The sequence below is a fragment of the Macrobrachium rosenbergii genome, chromosome 9 (genome assembly GCF_040412425.1).
Source record: "Macrobrachium rosenbergii isolate ZJJX-2024 chromosome 9, ASM4041242v1, whole genome shotgun sequence".
In the NCBI taxonomy this organism is placed as follows: domain Eukaryota; kingdom Metazoa; phylum Arthropoda; class Malacostraca; order Decapoda; family Palaemonidae; genus Macrobrachium; species Macrobrachium rosenbergii.
This window is the reverse complement of record NC_089749.1, coordinates 45,123,239-45,138,444: the sequence shown is the minus strand read 5'-3', so window position 1 is coordinate 45,138,444 and position 15,206 is coordinate 45,123,239. Positions and strand designations below refer to the sequence as shown.

Here is a 15,206-nt window from a genome sequence, read left to right as displayed (position 1 = left end):
GTAGGTTCCTGCTAGCAACTTACCCAAGCTGCTTCTTGCCAGCTATTCCTCTTCTGGAGGTGTCTAAGAAGGCACTGGAAGTAAAAGTAGAAAATTATGTTCTTGGCCTTAGGAACTTGTTACCTCAAGGACCTTCTTGGGAGTAAATATTGACACCCGAAGGCAGGTGTTAGCCAGTTACGAATTCTTAAGAAGAGGGAGCCCTTTACCCAGGATGGGACCCGTGTCAGAGGGCCCTCCTATTCAAACCCAAGGACAAGGAATATCTTTTTCCACAGTTCCAGGATGGGGAACCCGCATCTTGGGGGCAGAAAAGAACATCTGAGGACCTAAACTCCAATCTGCCCTGAGATGCAGCTGTGACATGAACTCTTCCTCCCTGGAGCAGCCTTGTGCTTGCAACCTACTTTTTGGAGCCCTGTTCTAGATCCTAGATTAAGACAAGAACATGTATCCGGGGGCCCACAGTGTTCCATCAATACAAGTCTCCCCTGTTAAGAGGACCCACAGGTCTCTCTGGAAATGAAACATAGTCCTTGCCCTGTCCCAGGATAGGGATCTGTGTCCTTCACTTTGGGACTGGTGAGAACAAATGGGAGCAGAATCTTGATAGTGTCCGTCTTGAAGGAGGCTACACCATCTCCTCTTGAACATTCCTTGGACATCTGCAAGCCTGTCAAATGTCCTGGGAACAGGTTACTCTCCAGGCTCAGAGATTTACTGACATCTTGCTAGAGGTGAAGTCTTCTTGTTCAGAAAGAGGCTCCAAGAGCTAGTAGAGGAGGCATTCATTCTCCGGGATTCTGCAACCAGGCGTCTCAACAGCTCCACAAGTGGTTCATCTGAGTATTGGCTCCACTAGCAAAATGGCTTTATTTGATGGGGATAAAGATCTATATTTACAATGACGATTCACTGTCCCCGCTTGAAAGTGCAAGGTACACGGTAGACTGTGGATCGAACAATGTTTTAACTCTTCTCTTGGCTCAGGAATTGGGCCTTTCTCATCAATCAAAACAAGTCCTTCCTGACGATTTTCTCACGAGATTCCATATTTAGATGACTTCATCAATTCTTGGTTTTTCCAGTCCTGAAGAGAAAGTTGGTGTCTCCAAACAGTGGAAGAATTTCAAATCTAAACTCATTTGCTCGGACTCATCAGTGGATGAGTCCTGGGCCAGTTCCATCCATGGAACAATCTGTTAATCTGAAAGACTTCACGTGAGACCTCCAGTTCTTTTCCTCAGTTCACCTGGAACAGGAAAAGTCTCCCAGACCTGTATCGTCACTGTGGGTAACAAACAGAAATAAGGGAGGATTCCATTGGTGGAATTCCAGGAAGAGACTATCAGAAAGGAGTCCCTTTCTAATCTGATCCTTCAGCTCCTGGAGTTGTTTTCAGGTGCTTAGTAACCTAGGTTGGGGAGGGCTTTGGGATTAAAAGCTGATCAGGTTTCGGGTCCTTACAGAACAGCAAAACTGGACATCAGTGTAAAGGAATTACAGGCGATTTCAGGGCCACAGTGCTTCGCCTTCAGCTGGGAGAACAGTAGCAGTGCATTCAGACAACACAACAGCACTGGCAATATCAAGAAACAAGGAGGAACCTAATCTTGTCCTGCTTACATTGAGAAGCAGCAAGGGACATTCTTCTGATGAAGTGGTTGCACCAGAATGGTCCCCAAGTAGAAAACATCGTTTTATTAGGGAAGACTCATGGTTGAAGCTTGCAGATCAGTCTTGGTTCAAAGACAGATCCTCGTCTCAGAATGGACATTAGACCACTTGGTTTGTCTGGCTTGTGAAGCTCCTGGGGAAACTAATGATAGATTTGTTACATCCTTCAGAAATCACTGACTTCCTCTCTTCTGCTCACCAGTTCCAGATCCATTGGCATGGGTGACTGATGCAATGTTGCAGGATTGGTCCAACAAAAACCTGTATGCCTTTCCCCCATTCGGTTTAGTGAGGCAAGTCATCAACAAAGTCTAGCTCTTCAGACTGTCCATGATCTTGGAGATAGCTCCCCTTCTAGCCAACAAGAGTGTGGCTAAACCTACTAGAACTTCTTGAGGACTTCCTTAAGAATGCTGCCACAGAAGCAACAACTTCAGGCAACCTCATTCTGTCTGTTCCACTTAGTTTGAGAGTCCCAAAAACCTGTCTTCTTCTGGCCTTAACAGGGTTCAAAAACTGTTAGGCAACTGCTTGAAGAAGGACTTTTCAAGAGGGGCTGTAGAGGCAGTTGAGAAGTCAGAAGACAGTCATTCAGATAATGTCTACCAGGCAAAATGGTCCATCTTCAGATCCTGGTGCAGACAAAATAACATGTCCTCTTCAAGACCTCTGCAGCAGAAATAGGACTTTTCCCTGTTCCTGCGCTCTGCTTAAGGACTTTCTACCTTTACCATTAAAGGGAAGCAGAGAGGATGCTTAGGGCAGTTTTTCCCCATAAAGGAATGGCCACTTATCGTTGGGGATTTGTCCAACCTGATTAAGTCCTTTGACACAGCAAAGCCTAAAGAAAAAAACCATTGCTGTCCTGGAACTTAAACGTGGTCCTTAAGTGGCTTTCCAGTCACATTTGAACCCGTGCAATCATATCTCTTTAAGGGATCTAACTAGGAAGACTTTTTCTGGTCCGAGTCTCCCCACCCCTTGGCATTCTTATGGTGCTAAGACAGTTGGAAGAGAGGTCCAGTGAAATCCATGCTTTAGACAGAAACATAGACTTTCTCTGGGAGGGCAGTTTGCTTTTTTCCTAGACTTTCTGGCTAAGGATTCCCCATCGAATCCATGGCCTCATTCTTTTATGATCAAGAACTTGTCCAGATAGTGGTCCTTAGAAGAAGAAAGAACCTCTGTCCAGTAAGGGCCTTAAGTTTTATCTTCACAGATCAAGGATCATTCAGTGGTACTTCAAGAAACCTTTGGTGTTCTGTGAAATATCCTCTAGACCCCTGTCTAAGAATGCCCTGGCATTTTTCTGAGGAATCTGATTTCAGAAGCATATTCCATGGTGAATGAAGACTCACTCTCATCTTTAAAGATAAAACCCACGAGATAAGAGCAGTCGCAAGTCTTTGGTGTTTACAGTGCATCTTCCAAAAGTATCAATTGTATAAGTGACGTTTTGGAAGTGAGTCGGTGTTTGCAACCATTGTTTAAGGATATCGAGACGACTTATGATTAATGCAGAACCTCAGGGGTCTGCGGATCTAGCTGGATGGTGCAGAAGGAAACGAGAATCCAAAAGTCCTTTCTTCAATCTCTTATCCTCAACAGGATGGTGTTGAGTTTTGGAAGCCTGGGAGGAGTACAGATTGAGTACCTTCCATTCTTTTGGTGTTTATGGTTGGTTATTGGTGTTTTTAATTTGATTTTTGGTGGTTATGGTGATATTTACTCTGATTATTTCATGTAAGCTCTGGGCAGGGGGCATCTTGTACTTTTCTAGCCATTGGAATTTAGTCCATCTTGACAAAGTACCCACTGTAGTAGTTGGCCCTCAAGGCTTTACCGCCTTGCCTCTACTGGATAAGATGAGCACCAACCAGAGGCAATATCTACCTGTAGCAGCTCTCTTATCAGGAAAGATTCAACAACATTGATTCAATGTCAGTAAATTTCTGTTCTCAAACTCATTACTATTAATAATGTTCTGGGGTAGATATGTCCAACATTCCCACGTCCATTCAATATGGGAATCAGCTATGTAATTACTGGGTAAGTTACTTATATAAAAATGACATGTTTATAATAAAATAGTTTTATTTATACTTACCCAGTAATTACATAATCGGAACCCACCCACCTCCCCTCACTTGGACATAAGGGCATAAACAAATTGAAGCTCTTTGCTATGTTGTGCCTCTCTTACACGTCAAAGTGGGAGGCATGTCGCCATAACCATAACAAACTAGTGGATCAGAATTTCAAAATTTTGAGGTGCCAGTTAAAAGAAACTAACAGTTATGTAATTACTTCTGTATATATAAAATTTTATTTTATGAGCGACAAACACTGGGTTAAAGATAAAACAAAAAAACTTAAAAGTACTAACGTAAATAAAATTCCCAGCTCTTGCTAAGAGAAGAGAAGGGCCAAAATAAGGCATGTAAATGAATTGATAAAATGCGAATAGGCTCTTGGGAAGCTCGACGCCTAAACACCGCCCTCATCTCATCCAAAGTGGAAACAAACGTTAATCAATCAAAATCACTAATTAGACCTTTGAAAAGGCCAAAAAGATCCTAAACATAAGAGGAACCGTCGGAGAAAGATCAAAACAGGCCCCAAGATCATGAACCACATGGAGGTTCGTGAGGTCAGCGAGCAGAGAGAAAGAGAGTTATAAACCACTTTACTTATTATTCAACAAGGCAAGGAGCCCCAATCGCCTCAACTAAAAATGAAATACTGGTTTTCAACTTAGTGATGCAAAGACCTTTGAGGAAGCCATAATGATGCAAAAGACACAAGATAAAAAGCACAACAAAAACGGTGACCAAGGTTTTGCTGAAATGGAATGCCTAGTTGTGTTTTATTTAAAGTTAACATGGTTAATGTTTTAAGTTAATCTTATGGGACTTTTGACCTTGGGATCTCTATAGAAAATTAGTTTTGTAGTTCATCATAAAATGTCCCCTTTTCCATACTTATACTCCATCTGATGGAGCTATATCTGGGGGTAATAACTCCAGCATTTCATTTAGTTTCTGGTATCTAGCAATAGAATTACCTAGAAATAAGTGCTGAATGGACTTTTTCATGCTGACACGGGTCTGTCCTCTCCAGAAATAGATTTTCTCTTGAGTTCAAAATTATTTTTACAATTTGAAGGAGATAGACCATCTTTTTTGAAGTTTGTTCAAGTCCTTTGAGGTGTTGATTTGCAGACTTATGTTGGGAGCAATTTCTATCTTCCAAGATCTGGCTTTTTGTGTGATGAATCTTCAGACCTATTTAATTTCTTTCTGTGCAGATAAACCAATCAGAGAGATGGCTCACAGGAATTAGCTGTTTTATGCCATGGACGTTCTTAAGAAGTGTGAACTTTGGGTCTCTTTCACATCGAAGGGCGTTACGGCCCCCACAGAAATCAGCTCTCGTGTTTTCCCCTCTGGACAAACAACATTTGTTCCCACAATCCACCATAAGCGAGATTGCATCGAGCCTGCACAAGAAATCGACTCAAGATTTGCTGACCCTGTTAACGAAATGCCAGAGGGACTGGTCTGCTTTCTCAGCTAAACCCTCATCTCTTCTTCAACCAAAGCCTTTTTGTGGAGGGAATCAGAGACTGTGCTCCAGGTCCTGAGGATCAGTTAGATTTGTGCCCCATGTAATCAAGAAATCATCTTCTTCCCAGCCAGCCTCTTGCAAGTGAGAATTCAGTCCTCCATGCTCCGTTAGGGGCCAGGCTTCGTCTCCTCTGAGAGAGATGGAGCAAAAGAGGAGTGGATCAGTGCGTTGTGAAAGTTTTAAAAGAGGGATACTCCATCCCCTTCAGGGAGAATCCGCCATTGACCAACAATCCTTTTGTATTGACAGCTTACTCCACAGGATCGGAGAGATATTCGGCCCTATCAAAGGGAGTGTCCTCTCTTCTGAGCAAGGAAGCCATAGAAGTCGTAAAGAAGGTAGACTCGAAGGGTTTTTATAATCACCTTTTTGTAGTGCCCAAGGCTTCAGGGGTTTGGACCAGTGGCTCGATGTAAGTGCATTGAACGTCTTCATAGAGAAGACAAAATTCAACATGGAGACCATCCATTTGGTTCTTACTTCCATCCATCAGGGAGATTGGACCATCTCCCCGGACATGCAAGATGCTTATTTCCATATTCCGATTCACCTGGACTCAAGGAAGTACCTCCGATTCGTTTTCGAGGACCAGATCTAATAGTTTTGAGCACTTTGTTTTGGTCTCTTGACTGCCCCACAAGCTTTCACTTGAGTATTGGCTCTTTGGCGGTTTGGCTGCATCTAGCGGGAGTGAGTATTGTGCTACATCTAGATGATTGGCTGATTCATTCGACCCCGGAGGAACGTTGCATGGAGGACTTGCAAAAGACTCTTCTTTTAACCCAGGAATTGGGACTGTTAATGAATTTCAAGAAATCTCAAATGACTCCCACTCAGAAAAATCTTTATTTGGGAGTTCTGATGGACTCTGAGTTTTTGGGCTTCTCCGTCACTCAAGAGAGTAGAGACTGCCTGAGGAAGGCAGACCTCTTCCTCTTGCTTCCCTCTTGCTCCGCCACCCAATGGATGTGTCTCTTGGGGATGATGGGGTCTCTGGAGCAATTTGTAAGACTGGGGAGACTACACATGAGACCACTCCAATTGTATTTAAGAGCTTGCTAGGATTGGAAGGTGCATCAGGACTGCCACTTCTTTCCGATAACCCTGGAGATAAAGGAGGATCTGCGGTGGTGGAGGTCCGTAGAAAGACTTTCAGAAGGGAACTCTCTCTTTCCGGTGAGCCCCGACCCAGACTTCTTTTCTGACGTATCAGATCTAGGTAGGGGAGCTCTCCTCGGGAATCTTTGAGTCTCCGGGAGGTGGACTTCATAGGAGAAAGGACTTCATATCTACGCAAGAGGGTTGAAGTTGATACATCTGGGTCTGTAACACTTCGCGATGCAGGTTCAGAACAAGACTATAGTGATACATGCAGACAATCCACAACCCTAGCGTATGTCAAACATCAAGGGGACCCACTACGTTCTCTCTGCAAATAGCAAGAGACCATGTTGTGTTGGGTGGATCAGAACTGGACTCGGTTAGTCACCCGGTTCATACAGGGCAAATGCAGTGTCCTGGCGGTCGAGTTGAGCCGCCACAAACAAAGTCTGCCCACAGAATGGACACTAGATCTTTGCTTGTGTTCCAGCCACTGGAATTTATTGGGTCAACCAACCATAGATCTATTTGCAACTTCCAGGAATCACCACCTTCCTCTGTTCTGCTTCACCCTCTGGCTTGGGTGACAAATGCAATGGTCCTGGACTGATCCAACCTGGATCTTTATGCCTTCCCTCCGTTTGGGATGATTCGAGAGGTGGTAAGGAAGTATCACTCACACCACAATGTAAGAATGACTCTTGTGGCTCTCTTCTGGCCACAGAGGGAATGGTTCCCAGACCTGATCGACCTCCTCGTAGAGTTTCCGAGGCTCCTTCCTGAGATTCCAAGTCTTCTCAGACAACCCCACGTCAGGAAGTTTCATCAAGGTCTATCCTCTCTGGCCCTGACAGGATTTCAACTGTATACAAACTCATCAGAGCAAAAGGATTTTCTAGATTGACAGCAGAGGCTATCGCCAAATGTAGACACAACTCCAATAATGTCTACCAGGCCAAGTGGGCACTTTTTAGGAGCTGGTGTAGAGGAAACAAAGCTGCTTCTTCTGAAACATCTATCGCTCAGATAGCAGACTTCCTTCTCTATATGAGGTCATCTAAGGGGTTGTCTGTCTCGACAATTAAGGGTTACAGAGTGATGCTCAGCTCTGTTTTTTGCCATAAAGGTATAGATATTCTCAACAATCAAGACTTGTCTGACCTGGTTAAATCCTTCAATATCTCTCAAGTCTAAGAAAGGAGGAGGCCTTCTCTTGGAATCTTGATGTAGTTCTAAATGGTTTCTGAGTCTCATTTGGAACCCATGCATTTGTCCTCTGTAAAGGATCTGACTCAGAAAACTCCTTTTCTTGTAGCAACAGCTAAGAGAGTAGGTGAGCTGCAAAGACAAAAGGATTGGTTTTTGCAAGGGAATGCAGTTTGTTCCTCTTTGCTAGGATTCTTGACAAAAGGAAAACCCATCAAATCCCTGGCCTCGTTCTTTTTCTATTAAAAGTTTAACGGATATTTTAGGGATGGAAGAGGAGAGAGAGAGAGAGAGAGAGAGAGAAGAGAGAGAGAGAGACCTAGAGAGAGAGAGAAAATTAGAGGACTTGCCCTCAGATACTATTTGGTGAACGGTGTTGGTGTTCTTTGGTGTTCTTTGAAGAATCCTTCTAGACCCCTGTCGAAGAATGCCATTTCTTTTTTCTTGAGGGATCTCATCATTGAGGCACACTCGCAATTAGTGGAGAATGACTTACTGCTATTGAAAGTTAAGCTCACGATGTAAGAGCAGTTGCTACTTCGGTAGCATTCAAACACAACCTTTCGCTTGGAGGCACCTTATTGGAAATGCAAGTCAGTGTTCTCGATGCACTATTTACGGGACGTCAAGACAGTTTACGATAAATGCAGTACCCTGGGACCTGTGTCCATAGCTGGCATAGTGATGGGTGAGGAAGTGTAAGAAGTGTCCCTTCCTTGCCTTTTCTCTTCGCCTTGAACATGGTGTTGAGTTCTTGGGGAGCCTGGGAGGGTACAAAGTGCCTGGAGTGCCCACCAGTTTTAGTGTTGGGTAGTGGTCTTGTTTTTTATCTTTTAACCATTTATATTTTTTAAATTATGGTGTAGGTGACCTTGTTTTGTGGTGTATTATTTTTTGTGGTACTGTGCCCAGGGCAGGGGCAATTATGTATGCTTTGTTGGGCTTCGGTGTACACCTTCATCGCAAAGCTTGGTTATATACTTTGTCAGCCTTCGGAGTACTCCTTCGCTGCGAAGTGTCCCACTTCAGTAGAGGTGTGTTTGGCCATGCCAGTACAGGTTGATATGAGTGCCAACCATAGGGAGTATCTACCTGCAGCAGCTCTCTCACCAGATAAGAAATAACAATTATCTCATCATTAATAACCTAACCTTTTGTCCATGATTCCCTTTTGTCTTTCAATGTGGAATCAGCTAGGTATTTACTGGGTAAGTTACATATATAAAAATACATTTTTATGATGAATAAAGTTTATATATACTTACCCAGTAATTATGGATGGAGCCCACCCTCCTCCCCACACACGGACTCTTTTTTGCACAAAACAAATTGTCGTGTTAGCGATGTTGTCCCTCTGTTTTACCCCAAAAGTGGGCGGCGCATAGTCACAAAAAAGAATCGCTACTGTGGGATCCAGAATTCTAACTGCTGTTCGAGTAGAAACTTTTTGCTAAGTAATTACTGTGTAAGTATATATAAAACTTAATTTTATCATAAAAATGTCATGTTTATCATGAACTTTTAGAATATCTCTTTCATTTATCCATCATATGTTTTCACATTTTCCATTGCATTTCCCTTTAAAACGATAAGTTTAGCAATGCATGTTTTTGGGTCTGACCACCATCCATCCCTCACGGTAAAATAGATTTGCTATACTCATGAACTTTACCATATACCAAGGTTATCAAACTGGGTGCTCTAGTTGTTGTTGTTAGTATTATTATTATTATTATTATTATTATTATTATTATTATTATTATTATTATTATTATTATTATTATTATATTATTATTATTATTATTATTAATAATCAGTAGATGAAACATATTCATATGGAACAAGCCCACAGGGGCCATTGACTTGGAATTCAAGCTTCCAAAGAATATGGTGTTCATTAGGGAGAATTAAGAGGAAGTAAAGTGAAACACAGAAAGAAGAGATCCAACTTATCAAAAAGAAAAAAAGAATAAATTAATAAATAGCTAAATAGATAACAGTATTAAAATGCAAGAAAAATATTACAGTACATATGAGGGTTGTAATGCATTGCATTTTCAGTTGAACTTCTGAATTTCCAATTGCACAGCATCCTCTGGGAGGCTGTTTCACAGTCCAATGGTGTGAGGAATAAAGGACCTCTGGAACTGAGAAGTTTAACATTGAGATACATTTACTGCATGTTGGTGTTGCTGTTCAGTGAATCTGGTTGCTCTCGGCAGATAAAGGAGATCAGGGATCAATTGTGTTTGTGAAAGATCTTTGTTGAAGTACAACTTATGAAAAAGTGACAAACAAGAGACCATCCATCGATGGTCCAAGTCATAACTGCTACTATTAGGATATAGAAACCTTCCACCACGAACCACTCTATCTAAAAGAGATAAATCTCTGGCAGAAGCAGACATCCAGACCAGATAGCAGTATTCCAGTAAAGGAAGTACAAATTATTTTATCACATATAAATATATTAGGCCTTACGAACAACACCCAACTTTTGTGCAGCATTTGCTGAAACTTTCATTAGTTGTTTCTCAAAAGTTAGATGTGAGGTAAAAGTTACACCTAGAATGGTTAAAGCTTCAGACTCATTCAGCAAAGTTCCATTCACCTGAAGGGAAGAATGGGGTGGGAAACCTGTAGGAGATCTGTTAATCAATATACCTCTGTAGCAGCTAGAAATGTAAACCAAATTAATGAGGCAGCCTAGTTCATGATGAATGAATTTCCATGGGAGAGGGATATGCCCATCCATCTTGAGCTTTATTGGTTATTCATTAAAGGGAGAATTAAATGTGAAATATTTGTTTTTACATTGTAGTAAAGAATGGAAACAAAATATGTAAAAGACTTCCTAGGAAAACACTGCCAAAAGTATACAGGTAAATATACTTTGGGGTACAGACAAATTTAGATCAGTGGACAAAGACCCAACATAGGTATCGAAGAATAATAGCTTTTGGCCCAAGAACTAAAAAAAGCATGGTAATTAAAAAAATATATATAAACTGTAACCAACCAATAAGTGATGATTTACAGCATTAAGCATGTTTGATATGTATATACACTTAAAATGAGATTATTATATAAGCCCAGTGATTGTCACTAACTAAAAAGTTTATTCTGTGTGGTTGTGATGTGAAATTTGCTCTAGGTTTGATGAAGGAAAGAGTAATAGTATGGCAATTTAATCATTGTGTTTTTACAGACAGGGAAGGTCTTTGGCCAAAGGCTAGAAGATATTGCATCAGTGTGTGTATATATGGCAGATGGAACACAAGTGACTGCGCCAGAGTTTCTTGTTGATGTTTGCAACCTCATCCGAAGAAACATCACTGTTGAGGGCATTTTTCGGAAGGCTGGTTCCTCTCAAAGACAGAGTGATCTAAAGGTAAGATTAAGTGTGCTCTGAAGAACTTAATATCATTTGAAGTACTTTTCTCATCAAGAAAGTCTCATCACTTTCAAGTCTCTTCACTTTCTGGTAGTGCCTGCCTACTTTCATTTCATTTAATATTAATTTTCTCTCATTTCTTTCCTCTTCCATGGTTTATCGACTTATATGTTTTCTTTAACTTATTCCATAATCCCTTTACTCCCATAATATGCCTCAACTTCCATAATCCCTTTACTCTCATAATATGCCTCAACTCTGCATCTTTTGTCATAAACCTTAACATTGAATGGAACTTCAGTTGGTCTCAGATGGTAATGTAAATGGGGAAGTTTGAGTTCATTATTTAGAGCATGAAAAATACAAAACCAAATAAGATAAGCATTCAAAACATTTCCTACCCAGTTCTTTGTGTCAGTATGATGAACTTTATTGAATTCACTTCTTGCTATCATAAGCACCTCTTCACTGGTCTTGTGCAATCTTCAACTTAGTTTCATCATCATGCAGCAGGTCTGCATTTCAAAACTATCTAGTCCTTGTCTGCTGCATTGCTGTCCTTGATTTTGATAAATACAATGCAACGTTCCATGCCAGAGTCCTCTCAAGTCTTTTATAATGATCAGACTGCTGCTAACTCGGTTCAAGAAAGGTGTTGTTCCTCCAAGAGTACAAACCATCACCTTTATGTTGGAGTATTCATTGGCACGAACTGAATCAATTGTTGAGTGTCCCCACTCACTTGCTGTCATCAAGTATCTTTTTTTGAGTGCTATCAATGACAGATGCCTTGGTACACTCCTCCCTGACTGCCGGGAAGTTGAGAACTTGGTTATCTATTATTTGTTTGGTGTTGCTTATATTGTGATAATGGAAAATAAAACCAAACATAAAGGCGTGCAGGACAAGGGCAGTTGTGTGACCACTTTGTCCTCTTTGTTGCTTGATCACCAACAATTTTGTGCTAGCTGTTGGGGTAGGTCTTGCACCCCTGAATTACCTTGTGAGGAATGTTCATGCTGGTTCCTTTTGCATGCATACACAGGGCTTATGTGGGGCTGGTTCATGTTGTATGGTACTTGTGGTTACCGTCACAACCCATGTCATTGTGGTCATGTAGCACCTCAGCCTGTGTCTGGTCATCCAGAACCCCCAAATGGACATACTTGGTATTGTGAATTCCAACTTACCTGCAGCCTTTGGCACTGATTGCAGTGTTCCTGTAACAATCAGTAGGGCAGAGTGGCACCATCCTCTGCTTTGGGAGGGATCCTTCTTGTTCCTTAATAGTTCTGATAGTACTGGATGGTCCATCACCTTTAGAACCCCAGCAGGCCAAGTTGAAGCATCACTTTCACGAGGTGATTGAGCTCACCCCTGGCTGTGCTCCTGAAGTGAGACTGTTCTTTAAATTGCCATGATCATACCTTGTTCATGGCATTTTGGTTGGATGAACAATCTGATCTCGAGATTAGAAGGTTGCTAGATAGCAAGCTCCAGTCCTTGATCCCTTGACACTACAAAGGAAGTTTTATGTCCTGGAAATGTGGAGGCTGCTCCCCCACATTTGGACTCTTCATTCTGTGAGCTGACAAATGACCTCTTCCTGTGGCGGCAGAGAAAAGATGTAGTGATAGCTGGTGCACCATACTCCACTGTGCATATCCTTCAAGTCCTCTGAGGCAATGAAGGGAGCCACAGCCAAACCCTTTGAGGGTGGCCATGCCTGTGTCCAGTGTCAGGGAAAGATCTACATTCTGTGACAAGGAACCCAAGTTCCTTCTTCCTTGAGAAAAGACGAGGAGTTTCCCAGCCTTTTCAGCCAGCCCCTGCATGTTTGCCTAGAAGGGAAGGTCAAGGGAATAAGAAGGGAGGGGGATGTTGATGTTGCAAGTTCCCCTCTCCAGCTGCCATGAGAAGGGAGATGCCTGTTGTATCATTGTTCAGTGTGGCAGAGACGGCAGGGCCCTGGGTAGTGTGTTTCTCTCAAGACTTTTACAAACTAATTTTCAAGGACTGATGACCTCCTCTCTCTCACACATACCAGTCCTGTTTCTGACCTATCCTCCAGGGTCTCCCAAAGCTCTGGCCTTGCTGACAGAAGTGAGGGGGATGTTAGAGAAGAATGCACTGGAAGATTTATATGACCACTCTGGGCTTTTATAGTCATCCTGGTGGAGAAGGCAACTGGATACTGGTCATTGATCTCTGAATAATTTTCTTGTACATACTCAGTTCAAGATAGAAACAAGTCATTCTGCACTGGATTCCATCTGGAGGATATGTGCTTTCATGGTCCTGGTCATTCATCTTTTGGGAAGTACTCTGCCCTTGCTTTGTCTGCACTGAGACTGTTTACTGATTAGAAATTGTGTGCTGTAGTTGGCAACAGACCCCACGTATTCATTCAAGTGTTCACCCTGGTGTCAGCTTGGACCCATTTTCAAGATACCGTATGTTTCCTCATTACTTGAATGATTGGCTAGTTCTGGCATCGTCAGAGACAGTTGCTATGGATCAGAAACTGCCTCGTGTAATAAAATGGGAGAAGTCACAGTTTGTGCACAAGCAGCAGACAAAGTACTTGAGCATGCTGATAAACAAGGCAGCAGTGGGTCTTCCTGTCAGATTTTTGCATCAGCAAGTTCAGGAAGGTATCAGTGCAGTTCTCTTTACTACAGGAACAACCAGCTCGTCTTTGGCAGGTAATCCTTGGTCACTTGCATTTGTTGGAGAAGCTCGTGCATTAATGCTCATTTCATTGGTAACTGCAATGGCATCAGGCAGCCTCAAATGACCCTCCTCCTGCTCATGCCCTTGAGGTGGTTGGAGAACAGGAACCTTATAGTGGTAATTTCCTTGAACTCCCCAACTCTAGAAATGCTTCTGTTCATTGGCTCCTGTGAGGCCAGCCTACCTCAGACTTGTGGACAGAGGACAAACCTCAGTTGTACATCAACATCTTGGAAATGCCAGTGGCACTGCTATGCCAGCAAGCATCCCAACATTGGGTGATATGTCACTCCTTAGTGTTGATGAGCGACACCACAACCAAAGTGACACACGTCATCAAACACTGGATTATGGTTTGCCACGTTGTCGAGCTGTCAACAGGTACATTCTCACAGGAATGCACTGAAGATGTTGGAATACATCTGAAGGTCCTCTATTAACGTGTACCAGATAAAGTGGTCCATCTTGTGTGATTGGTGTTGTAGATGGGGTCTCTGGATAAAGCAATTATTCAGTGGATTGCAGACTTCCTAGTTTACTTCATTGAGACAAGCTCCTTTTAGTCCTTGCAGTGAAAAGTTTTTGCAGCCTGAAGGGCATAGACCTCTCTTCCTCTGTTGAATTGTTTATGATCATGAGGATATTACAGCAATCCTGCCCACCATGGGAGCTTTGGCCTCCAGAATAGGAGTAGGATGTGATCTTGTCCTTCACAATTTTACTCATGCTGTACGAGCCCCGGGACCAAGCTCTCACACTCACTGTCTTTTTGCTAGCCTTAGCCTTGGTGAAGCATATTGGCAAATTATCTGACCTTGCCTATCTTGGAGTGATGGGAATCAATCATTCTCATTCATTCTGGAGTTTGTGGCAAAAACTCAGAACCTATCAGTATCTGACAAGAGATTCAGATTGTTCCCTCCTGGGGATTTTTTTTTTTTTTTTTTTTTTTTTGTGAGCCAGACAGGATGGTTTTGTTCCTGGTGTGCTTTACTATCTTAAGATAGATGTAAACTCTTAGGCCTCTTTGTCAGTACCAGCTGGCATATGGATGTGTCCAGAAAATTTTTTTTTTCCTTTGGCTTCATGATGCAATCTTATGGGTTTACAGCTTGCCCAGCAAAGAAAACAGCTATACATTTTGAGTGAGAGCTCAAAGTCATGGGCATTGAGCTGTCCCCTGGCATATTAGAAGAACTTTCTGGTTTTACAGGTAATGAGGGCAGGTGGTTTGGAGACAGACCACTCTTACAGAGGGACATTACCCACAAGTCCCTGGATATCTTCTCATTAGGACCTTTCAGGGTTGCTCATCAGATTGTGTAGTCATCCAAGCTTCTCACAAACAAAAAGCATCTTGCCTATGTTACTCAAAGGGCATAAGGCTGAAGGTAGAATGGATGAGTGACTGGTTCGCCCCCTTCTGTTTTTCTCTCTCTTTTCTGAGGCAGCAGCCAGGGTCAGTACA

The 15,206-nt window shown here is 42.3% G+C and overlaps 1 protein-coding gene across 2 annotated transcripts in view; it reads left to right on the top strand.

Moving 5' to 3' along the window:
* LOC136841748 (uncharacterized) overlaps positions 1-15,206 on the top strand; it is a 50,387-nt gene that overhangs the window by 11,842 nt on the left and 23,339 nt on the right. For both annotated transcript variants that reach the window (XM_067109003.1, XM_067109004.1), the window contains exon 2: positions 10,820-11,002. In XM_067109003.1, the coding sequence (XP_066965104.1) occupies positions 10,820-11,002 (183 nt within the window). The remainder of the gene's footprint in view (positions 1-10,819; positions 11,003-15,206) is intronic.